The 20,074-nt window shown below is 40.2% G+C and overlaps 1 protein-coding gene across 7 annotated transcripts; it reads right to left on the minus strand.

Annotated features, from left to right (window-relative positions):
- Window positions 1–364: 364 nt before the first annotated feature.
- On the minus strand, window positions 365–17,076 carry Syt1 (synaptotagmin 1). Of its 7 annotated transcripts, none has more exons than XM_069134142.1 (10): window positions 16,901–17,076; window positions 10,094–10,241; window positions 9,689–9,811; window positions 9,440–9,585; window positions 9,262–9,354; window positions 8,762–8,956; window positions 8,325–8,501; window positions 7,575–7,826; window positions 7,264–7,481; window positions 365–3,934 (listed from the first exon to the last, which is right to left on the minus strand). In XM_069134142.1, exons 2-9 carry the CDS (start codon window positions 10,236–10,238, stop codon window positions 7,287–7,289), a joined length of 1,326 nt encoding a protein of 441 aa, XP_068990243.1. In that variant the 5' UTR covers window positions 10,239–10,241; window positions 16,901–17,076; the 3' UTR covers window positions 365–3,934; window positions 7,264–7,286. The 7 variants fall into 7 exon arrangements, with proteins under 7 accessions (XP_068990243.1, XP_046474722.1, XP_046474718.1 ...); XM_046618766.2 differs by having other exon boundaries at window positions 365–1,409; window positions 9,262–9,360; XM_046618762.2 differs by having other exon boundaries at window positions 365–1,505; window positions 9,262–9,360.
- Between the last annotated feature and the right edge of the window lie 2,998 nt (window positions 17,077–20,074).

Raw genomic sequence — 20,074 nt, forward strand, 5'->3', positions numbered from 1 at the left:
AAAAAAAAACAATTGGAATGAAAGAAAGAATAATAACTATTTGCGCTTACCTATTGCATTTCGGGGCTAGTCGTATCACACGGTACGATAATATATTAATATGGATTTTTATCATCCGCTACGTTGGTCTCGGCAATTCAAATCTTAATTGTTTATGTTAACAACAATATTTATTACATAATAATTACGATATAATAATAACTTCTATGGATTTACAATACATTATCGCAATAATCGTTGATATACGCACTATAGTACATATGTATATGTATACGTGCTTTCATCTATATACACATACATATATATGTATATATACACATACAATAAGTATAATGGAGTGATTACATGTTGGTACATCCTCGTCTTCGCAAGCTGGAAATTTTCAGTGTATGATTTAAGATAAATTACTCGATTTAGGTTATTCTTGGTTTTTTTTTTTTTTTTTCTCTTTGCTTGCTCTTGTTTTTGTTTACCTTATTATGAGTCTGTTTAACTCGCACAGTGCCCAGAATCCACAATTAGTGCCCACTATACATATACATATAGGTACTCCGCGATGAAACTATGTTTCAAGAATTGTTCCAGGCATTCGAAAATATCGTCGCAGTGGGGAATTGTTTATATTTTCTTTTTTCTTATTTAATAATAAATAATTTTTCGTATTCTTTCGGTTCTTCACTTTGAAATTATGCATAGCTAGGAACGAGCAATTTTTATATTTTACAATAAAGGACAAAGTTAGGTATATAATAGGTAGGTACTACTGGATATTCAACGCTATTTATACTCTGATACTGATTTATAAAGTCACAATAAATGGATGATGATTATATTTTTAATCACAATCGCTGCAGAGCGAATATTCAAGTCGCGAAATCCGAGACTGAATGACGAAAAACGTCGGAACGCGCGCTAAAGCATTTAGATTATTTTATGGTTCAAACTTGAAGTCTCACGTTCAAATCTTACGCATGCTGAACACATTTCGCGTTACATTTGCCTTTTTAGCCGATCCAGGTTTTTTGTTTTTTTTTCTTGATTCGCAAGGCTGTACTTTTCTCATTCTCGCGATCATTCATGCGAGTCATAAATCAGTTAAAATTTCACCCTGAAAGATCTGCGTTGTAGGGATTGTTTTTGCACATGACACATGGGACATTTTCCTTGCAAGCTGCACTAATGATACACGATATAATATAGTATAATGATAAGGACAATTTCCGATCAACTCAATATAATTAGCCTTATAAACACTTTTATTTACATGATTCTTGGTGTGCTATGTGTGCCTCTTTTTTCTTCTTGACTGATCAACGAATCGATATCTAGGTATAGATATAGTAACATTAATATAACAACTAGCTATAAACTGGGTAAATGGTGATCGATGAGTCGTCGTCTGTCGTATACTGCAGCATTCCGGACGAAGTAAAAGTTGGCCAAATCATTATGAGGTGGGGAATGATGCCGAATTTCATCCGACGAATTTTCAACTTTAATTCTCGCTGTGAACAAGTCGCAGGTTTACCTGTTGTCTCAATTACTGAAATTTTCACTAACAATAAGATCTGACCAACGTCTTTTTGAACCGAGTCATTTTTGATACACGCGTTCCAGCTTGGTTTGGCTCTCAGAATGCTAGACATTTTATTTATTCCAGTTCTCTTAATAGTAATCATGAGCACAAAACTGGCAATTTGATTGACGACAATGGCAAACTTGGGCGATCGATATTTTTGCCATTTCTGTATACCCTAGTTGCTGTCATTTCCACCTTCACCGTAATCAACCCCGACTTGCAACCTTATTATTCTTCTTTTTCATCAACTTCTTGTTTAAGCCTGAAAGGTAATCCCCTGGACTTTTAAAGTAGCACTGATTCCTAATGAATGACGATTTTCAAGCTTCATTTTCTAAGAACAGGGCTGCAGGTATACTTTGCAAATTTATCCTAGAACTGTTTCTAATTTGGAGATTGAAATATGACTGGTCCATTCTCCAAACACTTATTATTGCAGTACAGGATTTTAATTCCGTACGTTTCTTGTCAATAAAGAATTGAAGGGTTGGACCGCTTTCTTTTTTCCTTTAATCAGCACTCGCGTCTTCCGTACGCACCGGTGGACTAAAAACGTTTTTACAAACTAAAATTATTGTATTATATATTTTACTCTGAGTCTAACTGCTAACGTTTCACGTGATATTATTTCCCTCGCAGAATTTCATTTTCAATTACACACCTAGTTTTACACTCTAACGATATTTCTTCTTTTTATTACGTTTTTCATATCCCTTCTAGTCGATACAATTATAACTACGTATAATAATGTTGTACTAATAATAAATAAAAGTAATAATAACGTTAGTAATGAGTTGCTAAAACTATCATCGTGCTGCTATTAGTGATAATGATAATGACGTTATTATTCTTTCGTAAGATGATGTATCGTATGGTTTAGTATACGTGACAGTATTATGCACGCTCTCTCTGACAACAAATTCATTCGCATAAGGAAGCAGTGACACGGATCGACGTTCGTCAAGTATAATATGCGGAGACGTTTAAGTATTTTGGGGAAAAGTAAAGTAATAAAAGGCACTAAATACTTTCTCATGTAAACATTGGATTTCGAATATTTATTAGAGAAAGTATGCGAATATCGGAGATTTAATTGAATATGATATTACACACATTGCAGGCATATCGATACATTAGCCAATGACACTAATTCTCGCTATATGCGTTAAATGGTACGATCGGAGATGATGTATCTACTCCCTAGATTTTAACCATTTATAAATATACCACTGGAAAAAATTAATGTACATGGGGTAGTCCAAATGAACGTGAACAAGGTTGGACCTCGACCCCCACTGGATTGGTCGCCGATTCATTTCCTACATCGACTCTACCAAATATACATTATCTCATTTTTACAGATTTTTCCCACTTGCCGTTTAGGAGTAGATATTTTAGATTTAATCTTCCATGAGTCGAAAATTGTGCATCTGGGAAAAACGTTGTAGGCCAGACAATATCGCGTTTTTTTTTTTTTTTGAATTTTCTCGAAATCGCGAGTCATCGTATTCAACAAAGATCGGACAAAAATAGATTTTCTCCAAGTATCAAGTTTTTCGAGAACGCAGTTTTCGAGAAATATCGCTTTTTGTGCGCTTTTTTGTTGAGAAAGATGACTTACGATTTCCAGAAAATTCGGAAAAAATCATTTTCGACTAATTCAGAAAAGAACACAATTTTTTCCCCTCTACAACTTTTTACCAAATGCACATTTTGCAAGTTATGGAAGATGAGATCTAAGATACCTATAATATTCTCCTAAACGGCAGATGAAAAAAATCTGAAAAAATTGGTAAATGTACATACGGTGGAGTAGAAGTATGAAATAAATCGGTGACAAATTGGGTGGAGGTTGGGGTCCAACCTTGTTCACGTTCATTTGGACTACCTCGTATACACTGAAAATCAGTGAAATATCAGTGAAAGGTCACTGAATCGTCAGTGTATATTTACTGGTTTTTTTATAATGGTATACTCATAATTGAAGTGAATCGCCCTGATTCAAATTTAGAGAGTAGAAGTTGCGATGAATTCATGCCGGAATTATTCATAAGATACTAACTGAAAATTGAAAACGATATACATCATCGATCAACGAAATAACTTGCTCGTGAATTTTCTCGACCAATGTCACTCTCTCATATTTGTTCGTTCTAGATAATAATAATAATAATAATAATAATAATAATAATAATAATAATAATAATAACAATAATAATAATAATAATAGTTAATTTCGTCTGCTTTCAGTTGTGTTTGACGCTGAATTTTTTTCTTTTTGCATATACACGCATCGTCAGTTCAACGTAATACTTATACTGTGATGATCGTTTGCAACGATTGGTCCTGCTGAAACTATAGAATCAAAAAAAATTATTCAATTATATAACCATGTTAGCTGCTCTGGCATTGATTGCACGGATAAAAAAGTCCAAATTACGTCGTTATGTGTCTATCGATTGATGTTCAATTTTTCAAATATCTTGAGCTTTTCCGTTTTTCATTAGGATAGATATTTTACTGGCCATTTACGAAATCTAATAGGGAAAAGCTCAATGTGTACTCAAATCACTTATCAGAAGAAATTGTCGGTATTAAAAACCATAAAAATGCGCCCCGCAAAAAATCCCACCGTTCTGTCAGGGTTCAGCAAAACCAAAATCTAAATCAGCAATGGCTAGTTAACACTCTCATATTAATTATTTAATCTACGGCGATATTGCGTTCGCATATTTATATTATTTATCGACTAGATTGCACGCTTCTATAAAATGCGTAATACACATGTATATATGTGTTTTCAATGATTTTATACGACAAAGAAATGATCGCAATTTCGTTTTACGTATATTTCGTTCCTTTCGTCATGTAGAGCTTATACAGTTACCAATGGTATAATATTTTTCTTTAACGCCCGTCTAGATTTCCACTGAAAATCTTGGTGTTTCCAATATACATTCATATTTATATAATTAAAGTGTGCATTTTTTTCTAACAGTTTTCTACACGTAATGAAAATTCAGTGATTCGTTATTTTCTCTGCTGCACGCCGTAACGAACGTCTACTTATATTTGAACATCTCCCGTTGGTCGCAAAAAAAAAATGATAATTCGCTAACTTTAATTTCATCGCAATGCGGTGTAAAAGACGATGAAATTGATAAGGGCTTCGTAAAAGCCAGTCGAAGTTAATTGTGTGAGAATTTCCTGTGCCTATTTGGTCTATTTATACAGCATGAAGTCGATGCGGAAATTCTCGTGTTAAATATGCTTAAAAACTAATAAAATCAGTTAGCGAATGAAAGCCTTAATTCTCACCCGCTACAATGGAAGAATTTTTATTACAGAATATCCTTCGCTCCGCGGTCCTATCCTCAACATTCTACCGTAAAATGCTTGCAGTATTATTATGGTTTTACACGCGTTACTTTCGGCGCCCACGCGTATCCAATTACCACTGCGATTCAACGTGAATGTATTTTGAAAGATTTCAGTTATTTTACAAAAATTTGCAACGCCCGTCTGATCGCATGAATCCGAGTGATTCTAACATTTAAACGACCGAAGGAGTATAATTCTTATATTGACGTCTCTTTAACAAATTTTCCCTGAGTAGCTGCAGCCGTAAGCGCTATGCAGGTGCAGTGAACCGAAAAATGGCTGATGAATTTCCTTTTCGTATTTTGACAGATGTTGGGATTGTGAAGTTTCCGATTTACGCCTCGTCGTTGGCAATTGAATCGCTTAATTGCTGCCGTATCCGTTGTTGTTTCACTCTTTTACTTTACTTTTTTAAAACAATTAAAATAAATCGTTTATCGAATTAACATCTGATGGCAGTCCATTGGTCACCAACTTTACTTTATCTCTCCTTCCAACTTGTGATATGAGAATTTTTCCCCGTCTCCGAACGCCGTAACCGATGAGGAAAATGACGATGGAATACGATATAGGCCTACCACGTGTTAGAAGAAGGATAGCGGAACGTTCTTTTACCGCGAATATGTAACATTGAAAATTCATCTACGATACATGATAATTCTCGTTATAAAACAACAACAACAACAACAACAATAATAATAATAATAATAATAATAATAATAATAATAGTAGTAGTAATAATAACAACAACCATCGAAATAAGTAAATACATCGTAATGATACAGTAATGATAATAATTCATGTACAGAGCACGTGTTTTTGTATAAAAGTAGAATAACGTCCCAACGAATAATCAATTATTCTTTATTGTAACTGCATTATGTATCTATATTTTTGCCACTGATAGATAATAACAGGTATATTAATGATTAATTTTTTCTTCCTCCCTCCCCTATCTTTCAATCTACGTATGGTAATATGAGTGGTATATTCTTCGTTCAAACTTCGTTCTACTTCGATTCAAAATCCCCGATATACATATAGGTTGCACATTGCATAATCTACACTCACCATCATCATCGTAGAGTTTAGATACATATCGAATAAAGGCATTGACCAGATCTGCATATACCATGAAATTTATGTTGATTCTGGCGAATTGAGAGCACCATGAATTCCCGGTGGATACGATGTAAAATAAAATTCAATCCGTTCGTGAGTTCGTAAATCTTTACGTAGAAACACATTTAATACCGTTCGTCAATTTGCTCACAATCAGCTGTCCGACATTGGACTGAACATGCTTAGAGGTGGAATTTGAACAAGCAAAGCGTATTCATACGTATATATATATATATAAATTTATATGTTTTTTTATTGTATTCGCACACTTATATACCGATATTTGATAAACTTTAAGATGCACACACACGCTATGACACGATTTGTTATGATGATAAAATTATTCGTTGGTCTCAGTGGAGTACCGATCGTTGATTACACAGGTTGTGTGTTACGACAGGATTTTTTAGACAAAGATATTGAGAAATTCGGACAAGCTTTAACGATTGATTAATTACCAGGCAACTGCGTCCCCCGAGTAATGCGGAATTCACCCCCGTGAACCAGTAATTACGTTCGCAATAAATTGATCATTACAATCTACATTGCTTCGATATTGTCGATATCACTATTACGCGCATAATAGTTGTTTATGCAGACGAAGACCTAAAGGTCAATGCCTTTATTTATTATTTATCTGTTATAGGTATGTTTATATTATATATATATATCTTTGTAAAGGACACCTCATATAATGTATAATGTAATGTAATGCTTGAAATCATCCAATGATAAAACTACAGAGAGAAGTATAGCAGATATATATATATACAAGACACTACACTCCATGAGAACATATCATTTTCAATTCTATCTTTTATCTGCTCTTTGTTATTTATTGTTATTTGTTTAGTTAATTATTATATATTATTAATATCTACTATAAGTATTTGTTTTGTTATTTATACCAACGGATTAGCCATCCCCTTACATATTTCGATTGTTTTCTCTGCTTTCTCTCTCTCTCTCTCTCTCTATATCTCTCTCTATTTCTCTTTCTCTTTATCTCTTTCTCCCCCCCCCCCCACTCGCTCTTTCTTTTTTTCTTTCTCTTCAATTTCTCCTGCGACAACATAAAGACAAGAGGCCCTTGTTATCTTCAAACTTTATAATCCAAACGCGGTATGATACACGGTAATAATAATATAGTTTATCTGTACAGGTATCTGGATAGTTCTCACCTCGTTCAGGATTCGTCAAAGTTTTAGTCCTTCTTATCGCCATCTTCCGGGTCTTTCAATGTGTGCCACTGCGCTATCGGACGCCTGGGCGATGCCAACATGTCTGACCAATGTCTAAGTTCGGTTCCGCTCGCGTTGTATCCAAGAACAACTTTGCCAATTGGTTCCGAAGTACCGATGCGATCGTAGTCCACTACCGTCACAACCAGCTGCACTTTCTGCAACGTCAAAGTATAGGAATTCGAAATGATCGAAGACCACCATTGCCGCGTCTCAACTAATTTATTTACTTAACGATTACGACGGTTTACCTGAATCTGCTCGAAGGGCACCTCAAACGTGAAGGACTCGTTGTAGTAAGGATTCAGAGTACATTTCTTGATCGACGTCTTCTTCTTCTTCAACCTCTTGCCGTTCTGCATCAGAGCGATTTTCACGTAGGGATCGGAAAGCCCGCCGACGTCCATCTTCTTCAGATTCTTCGCCTCGAGTATAACAACAGTTAGTTTACCGGCCGTTGGGACGTATCGGAGAGAGAAGCAGATGTCACCCAGCTTGTTGTCCTGATCAGACAAAGTGGTCAAGTATAATTATCATCTACAGAATATCCTCCTTCGCTTCTTTTCTCATCAAGTTCTTTGCATGGATTTCCCCTTTTCGGGGACAGAAAATTTTCGTTCAAGTTAAGTGTTCGACAATTGACGCCGCTGGTAGGCCGAGGGTCATCATTTGCTAGGAGAAAAGTTAATTTATTTACAGGAAGAAGAAAAAAAGTGTAATCTGAGGTAATCATGACGATGGATAAAGAGAGAACTCGTTAGAGGGAGCTTGCGGTCGGTTGGCTTTTATATTTTTATTTGTACCGACGGCAAAGTTTCATTCGGTCGTTCTATATCCAGGCGTTATTTATGGAGCTGATTAATTACACCTACCGGAGAGTGAAACTATTCGCGGTAATAATAACGATCAGTGAGTTCAGCTTGCATGCAATTAGGCTTTCAGCGAAACTCGCGGTGATTTCTTAGTCTCTTAAATAGATCGTGTAGACTTTTTGAACCAACCTGGCCACCTTCACCCTCGACGCTCTGAAGTTCGCGCCATTCCTCGATAGTCTGAGCCAAGTCTACCTGGCACAGTGGAACTTTGACTTCGCCGATCTGATCGTGTTTCGAAAACCTGTCGAAGTCGAAGATTGCGAACACGAGGGTCTTGTTCATCGCGTCGGCGTAAGGAACACTCTGAAAAAAGAATATTCGTCATCCAAATTCACTACGCGAACTGGTTCAAGGCAGACATTCGACCTTGTGCCGCTTTCGCAAATGCGGGTAAGGGAATTTCTCGTGTCTACTACGCACCGATTACTCTCGTTGGCTACTTTGTCACGTAATCATCACACTAACCCATTTCTATTTACTATCAAACGTCGAACTCACACGAATGAATTTCGCACATGTCCTGAAACTCTACAATCGCGATTAGCGATAAAATTTATCCTCACCTTGAACGTGAAGGTTTCGTTGAACACGGGATTGAGCGTTTTTCTGTGCACTTTAGTCTCGAATTTCTTCTTCTTATCCGGCAAGAGGTAAACTTTCACGTAAGGATCCGACGTCCCGCCCATGTCTAACGCTGGCAACTCTTCGGCTTGGATAACCGTCACTGCCAAGCTGTTCGAGTTAAAGTCGTACTCCAGCTGAAAATTAAAGCAACACGATGTCCCAGGGTTAGACGGCCCCTTTTAAGACTATTTCAGAGACAGCTGTGACAACTAGAGTTCGAAATCTAACTTTTCAGTGAAATTTCATTTCCATAAATCGTGCCCTATTATAGTGTTTGCGATGTTTCGTTGCAATTTTTTTGACAATTCTACTGTCAAGATATCTGGTACCACACTGCTTAGCAATCTACGTATAATCTAGTGATCGTAATATAATCTTTCGGCACACTTTTGGAATACTTTCAAGACTTTGATACGCCTATCTGTCCGAGATAACTCACCTTGTACTGGAGCTTCCCAAGCTTGACCTCGCTATGTTTACTCTCGGCTTCGTCAGGTTCCTCGGCATTATCCGTGAGCTCTTCCATGTCGGGCTGAACCTGGACAAGGTTAAGTGGATCCAAGGGGTATAAAAAAAATGCCTAAGCTCTACACTTGACATAGAAAACGGATAAGTACCTTGTCTTTATACGTGCTGCCGAGAAGCTGAACGGACTTGAGGTCCACCGCCCCCTTCAAGCCCTTCTTTCCGTCCTTTGAACGCCGTTTGCGACAGCATCTTCTTATGCAGCAGAAGCAAATTCCTAAGATCACGACTCCGATGGCTGCGGAGTGAGAAACGAGAGGTACAATGAGTTTATCGTCGTGACAAATAATTTGTTATTTTAATCGACGCAGGGTCGAGTGTTCGAAAACGGCACAAGTCACCTATAAAAATGGCAGCCAATCCCCATTCCGGCACGCCGGTTTCCTCCGACATTTCCTTGCCCAAATCCTTGAGCTCCATGAGGACCTTGTTGGTGGCCTGCGTGGTGACGTCATTTTTCGTTTCTGAAAATTTGACCACCGAGCGAGATTAACACGTTTTCGCCGAGCCCTTTGAGCGCATAGAAAATTAATTCCAGGACAATGAGCACACGGCTCTCTCGCATTGTTTCTGCGTGACGTCGCGAAAGATAACCCGGTTTCAAACGACCCGCATGCCAACGATACACAGTCAAACTTTTTCCCCTCAAAGGTACGTAACGAAGAATAATTCATCCGCCCTTGAAATTGGAATACCGCGTGTAATGTAGCCACAGGAGATTAATCGAGCCGAATCATTATACTCACCGACTTTAACCTCTTCCGCAGCAGTCGTTGACGATCTGATCGTCGAGGTCGTCGAGCTAACGAAGGAGGTAAGCGTTGTCAAATTCGGTTCGACCTTCGGCTCGACGTTCTCTGCATCAACGACTTCCCTCTTTATCGCCGGCATCTTCTGCAAATCACGTTAAAAATGATCGGTTATTTATCCAGAGTGCCGAAACAATGCTGACTTCGATTTGCCTTCGTCGTGGTACGCTGAACGAACCTCACCTCACCTCACCGCCTCACCGTCGATGTGTCTAAATACGATTATAACACACGCGCAAATGGTTCATTGCTTCGTACTGTACTCGGATTAAGCTACCGACGCAGACTTCTTTAATGATTTTCCCACGATTTGTAAACAGTAGGACATACATATATGCATGACGATCGGCGCTCGGGTTCGAATTGCGATTGTTCGACGAGGAACACCAGGTTTGAAGAATACCAGCTTGATCCGATTCGTTGCACAACTTGAAAAACTATTCCTTTCAGAGAGCGCTGGAGAGGTACGACCTGACAATGGGAATATCCTTGTCTTATAGATATCTCGTTAATTCACACCGACAACCAACGAACCAACGAACCCCCGTCAGATTCGCTCCATGATCGGCAATATCCTTTAACGTAGGTATATTGGGTATTAGATATATTATGTATCGATAAGCTTGCCCGCCGGGTTACCGTGCAATTACAAAACCGATGGACGGACGGTGGGTTTGTCAGTGCGATATTGAATGGTGCGTGGGCGGGCGTGCGCGCAATGCTAGCAAGGGAAACAACTAAATGGAGCAAACGCCAAGGTCAGAAGGAGAGGGAGAGAGACGTTACAGCGGAGGAGAGAAAGATACGGATGGGGAGGAACGCGGCAGGCGCCGCTCGACAGTTCTCCTGGGGGTTGCGATAACTCTTCTGACTCCGTCCTCGTCTCGACCCGCCTTTCACCCTCAGCCTCCCACTCCCTGCCAAATCTCTCCCTCTTCCTCTTCTTTCCCTTCCTCCTCTTCCTCTTCCTCTTCCTCTTCCTCTCTCTCTTTCTCTCTCTCTCCCCCTTCATAGCATCTCCTCTTTCCGGGTCCACGCAAGACGTACGTTACGTCACGACGGACATTCTTTCCTTTGCCAGCTCGGTCAAGGGACGATTGCCAAAACCAATATAGGCGAATAGCATGGCCGAACAGATCGGAGCTTTCGAGGGGCGTAGAGATGGCGATAACCTTGGAATTGGGGGCTTGTTGTAATGAAGATGGTTTTACCGTATCTATAAACTCGGGAAGGGCCGCACGGCTGTGTTCCGAAAGCTTTTATCTCAGACCTCGATTCCTTTAAAGCCATAGCCTCTACTCCCCCTGGAACATTTTTTCCATCAACCGTTATTGTCCATCAGCTTTCGCCCGACGGAGACGTATTTCGATGGAATTTACCAAGCGAAGTTCTACGAAGCTGAAATTCGATAACGTGTCATCAGGAATGAACCGGAACGGAGTTCATTTTATGATTTTTGACGATGACGGAAAATGTCGTTCAACCTGTAGGTAGCAGTAGAAACCGTATAACGAAGCAGATTGATTAAATATCACGAACAGGATTTAATAACAAAACGAGGCAAATGTATGATTAAGCAGCTGAATTACTTTGCTGGTTCCCATCTTGACTCCCTATCGCGAGTCATTCGAAAACTGAAAAATAAATATACCTCCGATGTTTGTGGGTAAGATGTCGCAGAATATGATGAATGATTGTTTTATCGGGTGAGGGGGATGAAAAAGTACGGCTTTTCTGTTCCGATCGTCGCTGCAAAACGGTGTACATAACTACAGCTTGAATATGTAAATAGTTTTTATTCAACACTGGATTGGGCTATGAACTAAACGTATTCTAACGAAGAGCCGAGCGCACTATTAGCTCGTCTGTTCGTGTCTTGTAGGTTTTCAGGGTGGTTCGGTAATAGCGGCGTTAGAGTATATAGAGCAGTTTATAGCGTAAACGAGGCGATTCTCAGCGGAGACCCTCGTTTAACTTGGCAGAAAGTACACAAAGATTTTATCACCCGCTTCGACACTTCCATTGCTTAAGTATATCGCGCGGGTGAAGCTTCATTTTTAAATTCCCAACTCGCAACCCTCCCCGCAAATTCTTCTCCGACTTTGAGGGTTGAATCGGTGGGAGAATAGACACGTCTCGAAAGCCTAGCGGATTATCTTTTCAGTTTTACAACTGAAAGCTGGAGATGCTGGAGAGAACCAGTTGGACCGGCCGAAAGCGGAACCCCAGACTTGTGCGGGTGGAAAATTCGACGACTAAATGGAATTGGAGGTAGCTGAAACGCCGGGAGTGATACGTATAGTAAGCTCACGGTAAGTGGCGACATTCCAGCCCCAACCTCCGAGCACTTATTCCAATGCTTTCCATCTGTTCAATTCCGTCTTTTTCCCTGCATTCACGCAGTACGGAAATTTTCTACAGATCAGATTTCGCTGGTCGTGAGAAAATATTCTCGGTTTAACGAAGAAATTTGAATCCTAATTTTACCCTTCAATTTGCCAATTTCGAAATTCGACCCCTAGACGTGACATTGATATTACACTTCGGCGGCCGGAGGTGTGGACATCTCATAAACTCGCATGTGCGTCACGCGAGTCATTTATGACTGGCAATTACAAGTTTGCTTCAAGATCGTGTGCACGGTACGGACATAAATGGAAATTGACCATGGAAACTCGACGACTATCACAACAGTGCTCTTATCTTTTGATAATTGATCACCCTGGCTCGTATAACATCTTCGCCTGCCATGCACGAGGTGCGTTATATGTGTGCGAAATAGCGCTACGGATGACGTTCGTGCCGTTCAATACATCGCGATTTCTGCACGCCCATACCCAAAGTCTTCTGTGAAACTCTTCGCTCAACGCCAGTTGGTAGACGACCGAAGCTAAGTCTTCTATTGCTACGTATTTAAAGCGTAGACTTGGTTGCCTGTCTGCTACAGTTTCACAGAAGATCCAAGTTTGGCTCGCGTTTATGACACCGTGAAGGGCTCGGAAAGGGCTCTGAATCTTCAACGAACTGCCCTAAGTATATCCTCGGCTGGATTCGGTCGATGGTGGGTTATGGAGCCTGCAGTTAATCCCACCGGTAAGATGGAGATTTATGCCTACTCGATGGTTAAGGACGTCTTTTGAAATCCGTTAGAATTGCCAATTAACATGCAAAACATCAAACCACTCGCATACTGGAATCTGCACTGATTAAACTTGTGCAAGTTTCTCCCGGTCATATGTATACATATGTGATATATATCTATGTACGTTAGGATAACGTATATATTTGCATACCAATATCAAGCTGCCGGGCTTTGTTCACATAAGCCTCTTTCATTTACACTCCGGTTCAGAACTAGAATTGTTATTTGAATCGGGTAAACTTTTTGATACTGTATATGGGCAAGTCAGGCTTCCGGATAAGAGAAATATCTATTTCAAGAAAGAAATTTGTTAAGATAGCGACGCGACAACTGGAACAGGTAGATAATCTGAAAGTTGTATTCAGGCCCGTGAGTGCCTCGTCGATTATTCGGACCACTGTGGCTGATTCTACTTATAACCCGTACAAGATATTGCAAGTTTCGAAAATACTACGATCTTCAAAGAGAGCAATTAGATTCTGACGTGATCTTCGTTACCATTCCGAAAAAATGGTAGCACGGATTTTGCTTCTCACTCATAAGTCATGTGAGGTAGGATATTCCAAGGCAATATCATCTCTTTGATCCTGATCGGCGTATGCGCACAAGTTTCACGTCAAATAATTACTTGTAGTATAAAAGGTATTTATGCATGCTTTCAATATGCATACCTACGTGATACACGTTGAAGGTGACATTGAAAGACTAGGAGCAAATTTATTTTCGGCAAACGATTCGGCAAGTATTACGTTGAGCCGGCTAGTTGTTAGCGACTGTGGGCGTGTCATTCGGCGGTTAGTTAATAAACGTGCGAAAAACGTGTAGACTTTTTTAGCGATTCAAATCCCGGCGTCTATACAAGATCTCACCAAGCCTCGTGCTGAAAAAGTAATGACTTGTGTATTAAGTCTTTTCGTATACTCCAATGAATCTTGACGTTTCATTATTTTCAAATTATTTTTCAGCGAACTTTTTGCCACCCTAACGTTTTTCCTCTCCATTTTATTAGCATCTCGGTTGATCCGCATTGATCCCACAGGATCCGAAGACCTTTCGTGTTTGAGACTGTAGTTCAAACGCAAGATTGATTTGAAAGTTTCTGTTGTTTAAAAAAATTCAATTTCCTCGCAACGCGACGTCTCGCGATTGGCTTACGGTATTAAATCTTGACAAACTTCTCTCGCGATACAATTCGCCCAATCACGGAATTAGCACGCGGATTAAGGAGACGAGGCGAATTATGCTCTACTCACCGACCCGTCGAAATTCATAATTGAAATCAACGTCGGTCAACCGACAACTAATCATATGCTAATCCCTGAACCCAATTCAGTTCAACGTGGGTGAAGCGTTTCAAATTGAAAAAGGCAGACGGGCGACACTAGATTGAATTGCTTAAGCTTAGAAATGCCACAGAACTGAATATTTGTCGAGTCACGTTCGTTATACTCTGAGCTTCGTGGAATCAAATTTTTATTGCCAATCAGATAAGGTAAGCCCGTCGATTGACTTTTACCAGGTTATCTATCACCTCGTTATATCAGGTCACCGATTAATAACAGCTTTCGTTATAAATCGATATTGAAACGACATATTTTTCATCGAGGAACGCTTTTCGCCACGCACGGAATGAGTTGAAAGAATTCATGCGCTGCTCCGACATTGGTCGATTGTGCCGAAGAAGACCACTGGAAAAAATATCTCGAATCGCACAGATATTTGTGAAAATTGGAGAACAATTATACAATATAGAAATTGCTTCGTTCACGTTCCTAGTCATAATTTTAGCAGTACAAGACGGATGACCGCGTCTACGATAATAGTTATTAAAAAATTTTGGCAGCCCCGGAAATCAGGCCCTGTATTACTTTTGAGCTTGTTCTCGTACGTTTAAACAGATGAATAGATTAGTCGAATTCTCAAGCAATGCATTAACAAGATTCACACCGATTAAAAGTGTGGATCGTAACAAAGTTACATTCGACAAGTTTCCAACCAAGTTTTCGCCACCTAATTCAGGGCTCGTGTACGTATTCAACTAGGTCCCTTATCCTCGTTCGAGGACCGCAAGTTTGCAAACGCTAATGGCACAGGTCAAAAATTGGGGTGAATATCAAAGCACGTAATATGTAGAACGCGTGGAAGCGTACTGAGATTTCGAAGCAAGGGATATCACGCACAGGTGTGTAAACATGAGACGTAAAAAATAGCAATGAATTACGTGCTCATGAATGGGGTCGATAATCGATATTGAAAATATTACGAATATACGTCAATGTGGGGCGTCCGAAATCAATAGGCGTTAGACGATGTCGGTGCAGTACCTCTGTGTTTGGATATCGCGCTTCGTAAATAAACTGATTTTCACTAGCTACACCCGGAAGGTCGTATCGTCGGATTGAGTTACCGGAGTTAACGGCAATTAATATACCGATAAGTAATCCACGCTAACGAAGCCACGGGAATTAGCAACGTCTGCAGAGAGTCTCGACGATTTAGTTTTGGGATCCGGATGATGTCCAGATAGGGATGCTCGGGATGAGCACCGACTGTTGGAAAGTCTCGAAAATGGGTCAAAATGACGAATATCACGGTTTTGGCTCAACATCTGAGAGAGAATTTCACGTGCGAATACCTGCTACGTACGCAACGCTTGACCTAAGGCGTGCAGAAGTCAAAAGACACGCGTTTCCGCTGATATCCAGAGGTCTTCTTACACCAGCGGTAATACCCTCATATTCGGATTAGTGAGGTAGTGCAGCGTTCCGTTGCGAAATTTAATCCCGTAGATTCGGTTACGACGAAATTCAGGTTAAAATGGCGGTCGCCAGTTCGACTATAGGATAGACTATCAAACTCGAGGCGGCTGATCGCGTGCAATTTTTACCTTCCACCCGTATATTTGTTCGCGGCAATGCTTCTGCGGTGTTGCAAAAATTCAATTGGCAAATAAAGGATACTGCCGAAACGGCTGTTCGTAGAACGGTTCTTCGAATATGACGAGGATGTGAATTTCTTCATATGTATAACGCACGGCACCCTACGTGCGTTGGGACTATTAATCACTTGACGTAATTTATGGAATTAATTTGTTTCACAACATTCAAGCTCAGATTATTTTTCTACATTAAAAATGACACACGAGACGATTCCCGGTTATATAAACGTGATTTTTGCCCGGAAGGAAGAAAATTTCCGGTGTTATATCCGTACCGCTTCCAATTTTTACATTCCATTCCACAAGTCTAATAAAACATGTTCAAAAGTAAGAATTGATTTTTGAATTCTTTCAAAGGTTCTTTAACTGCTAAGAAACCTTTACTAATTCCGAAGATCGCAATACGTGTGACACGGAGCAGTGATGGAAATATCTAATAAATATCGAAAATCAACGATGGTCGGGTATAAATAAAGGTTTCTTTTTCTTCGGAGAAGTGCAGTAACTCTAGCAAAGCTGGCATGAAAGGCGTTAAGGACTGAATAAAATCGCGGAGATATTCAACGGTTAGCAGCCCTCAGTTTGGAGGAAGGAATCGCGGAGAGTTTTTTGTATTTCGGTGTGACGGTCCGCTCTTTGAAATTACAACAACGTAGCTACTCACCGGTATCTCGGTGATGCGTTAGCTACCTCTTGGCGATGTGTCCGATCACAATTGCGGTTGAATTTTCACCGAAAATAATTCGTTTTATAAGTACATTGTTACACCCTGCGAAACACGACGGTGTAGATGTCGGAAAATCTATGCGTGATACTCTCTTGGGGAGGGACTCCACTGCGCCTGACCGAGGGAACCAACATGGCCGTGGCTTGCGTCGGAAATCGATAAATACGCGCTCCGCTCTCCGCCGTCGACGAACCGCCCCTACAGCCCTACAAAACCACCTACGAACCCCGTGACCCGCACTTCTCCCGCACCACGTCTTCGTCGTTGTCGTCGTCGAGATTGACCCTTAAGCTCGGAATCTGCGAAACTATCCGCGGTGATAATCGCACCGACAAGTTGTTATGCAATAACCCCAGATTTCGATGAAATTTAAGATGCTTGCAGAGCAGTCGACATTCGGCATTCAACTCCTATTTCAGTCGTGTCAGAAACGATCTAGTTTTAAGGGTAAAAACCATTCCAAGTTGACCTTGACACCGTCAATCTGCGGGTCAATTGAGTACCAGGAATTAACGGATTTTTTATCGGCCCTGCAAGTTTGGAATTGGAATTTTTGCTCACTTTCGAATTATGAGGCAATTATCCGATCGGTAAGATGTGTCGAACGCGAGGGCTGGTTTTTACCCTTGAAAGTGAACCATTGACGGTATGCGAAAAAAAAGCTTGATGAATATTTCTTGCTGCTTTATGAGGGTGTCAAGTTTGAAGGAAATCGCTGAGTCACACTAGGGTAGCTTTACTTGCGAGTGCACCAACTCGACGTAAAGTGGCACGCACGTCCCCTTGAAGTACCTGCAGATCCCTTTGTTGGTCTCATTGTTAGACATGACGCTCTAAGCAGCGAAAAATTGTGCACTGCGTCCAAGAGACATTCGACCTTCTTTTTTCCAACTATGTGGTTCAATTTTTCACTCCCAATTTGTTGCCAACTTTCGCAGTTGTTTCTCTAAAGCAACTGCTGGCTGTGAAGATACGGTTTCACTATAATCCATGCTGATACTTCATACTTTCTTTGGGGTATACAATATATTTTGTTGAATAAAAAAATTCTACTTTGAATTTTGTGAGTAAGATTTATAACTCTGTCTTATGTCTGGATTTTCACGGGCAGTTTTTGGCCGATTGGAATGCCAAGAAAATAGCGGCAATTCGCATTCAGCGCGCACCAGGTAGCGTTAAACTCGTTTTGTAGGGACTCTAGGTAGCGCTTCCCTGCTTTATTGGCATTCCTATTGGTCAACAACTCGGCAGCAAAATGTTGCAACAACTTTTTGTTGCCCTTCAAAATTCAGGCTATGTCTGCGCCGTTTGTACACTGCATTTTCCGTTTACCGAATGTAATTTGAACACAAGAAACAATGTCCCGAGCAGTTGTCTTGCAACAAATACGTGGCTCAATCCAGATTATTATTAGATAATACTGAATCTCTAGGTAGCGGATCTGGTTTTGAAGGACTTACGATTGCGTTGAGCGTGGGATGCTTCGTCCGTTCTTGCTTAGCTTATTCGTCAACGAAACGCATGAGGTAATTTGCTCAAGGATGTTGCGTGCCGTCCCTTAAGGAGGAGACGAGAACTAGCACAAAATTCCATGTAAGGATACAATGGCGACATTGTTCCATTTTCCCCACATTTGTATACAATATTGTTCACTCTGACATTCGCGATAATGTAATTAGGAGTAATTGGCAATTGGATGCGCCAACGGCACAAAGGGCGGTTCTTTTCCCGGAGAAAACGATCATTCGTGCGCTCTCTCTATCCAGCTCGCATTCATTATGGATAATGTAATCCCGACATTTTCGCGCTGGGTCCAGCACACTCAGATATGAAGTCTGAGTGCGCGGAAAAAAATGTAACGTAGATTTTACATCTGTCGGTGGCGAACATTAGGGCAGCACTTTTTTGGAGTCCTACCTAAGCATGTTCAACTCTCACTATCGGATTTGTGAATCTTGCCACAATTGCTGTAGATTTAACTCCAAAAAAGTGCTGTTCACATATTGACCACAGGACATGTAAAATCTACAATATTTTTTTTCCGTGTGGGCGTTACGTCAAAGTCAGCCGGCTTTACATCGATAATTCTATTTGTATCAGGCTCAGGGGTTGAAAAATATTTCACCTTTACCAGCGTGTGGGAGGTGAATTGGGTTCAGGATGTCTTGACTATCGGGTTTCAGAGTCATGCGACAATTTATTATAATGCTCGTGAATTGGCGGAGGTAGAGATGAAATTGGAATCTCTCAGCTGACAAAATACATGCGAGAATGCAACGACGAAACTTCTGTCTAGTTCAACTCGTATTAAGTACCGCGGTCCAACGCTGTGATACAATTTGCATTTTCATTTGCATCGGACAAGTTAGGGCTTAGTCGTTTACGGCATGACTTTGTTATGAGAGTTGGGTATGTACACCTTATCGCGATAGATTCTGTTATAAAGTTCAGGCGCTCATTCTATATCGTCCCTCCGATCGAAACGCGTACGTGACGTTTATTGTTAATCGTACTGAAACCTTCGCTGTTTTCAAATTTGTACAATGGGTACCACGCCACTCACAAGTAGGAGTTACAGCGTGAAACTGGCAGTTATATTTCGATGAAACAATAATCAGGCGAACCCTTTCGTTGCTTATATTATGCATAGACGTACAATGTGTCTTCGTTGAATAACTCGGGCAATTATTGTCCATGCAAACAATTATTGACCCGTAGCGTGAATGCTCGGAAAAGTTTATCGGATTCGAGAGGGACGAGGAGGAACGAGAACATACGTAGAGGCTTTATAGATGTATCGATGTTCCTTTCTAAATGGTATGTATATACAAGGGGTCTTTCACCGAAGAAAAAATTGGTAGCATGATCACGTATTTCGTGATTACTTACATTTTACAGATTTATTACGAGAGATTACTTGACAAATAAATTATACTTTGATTACGGGATTTCTCATGATTTTTAAGATCTCGTATGATTTCCTCATGATTTATAAAATTTCAAATGATTTTTTCGGATTACAAAAAGATTCCTGCAAGCCTAAATAATTTCTCATTACTACCAACGATTACCTCGATGATTATTAATGCAGAATTTTATTTCAATATTAGT

Source organism: Neodiprion pinetum, chromosome 3, assembly GCF_021155775.2.
Source record: "Neodiprion pinetum isolate iyNeoPine1 chromosome 3, iyNeoPine1.2, whole genome shotgun sequence".
Classification (NCBI taxonomy): domain Eukaryota; kingdom Metazoa; phylum Arthropoda; class Insecta; order Hymenoptera; family Diprionidae; genus Neodiprion; species Neodiprion pinetum.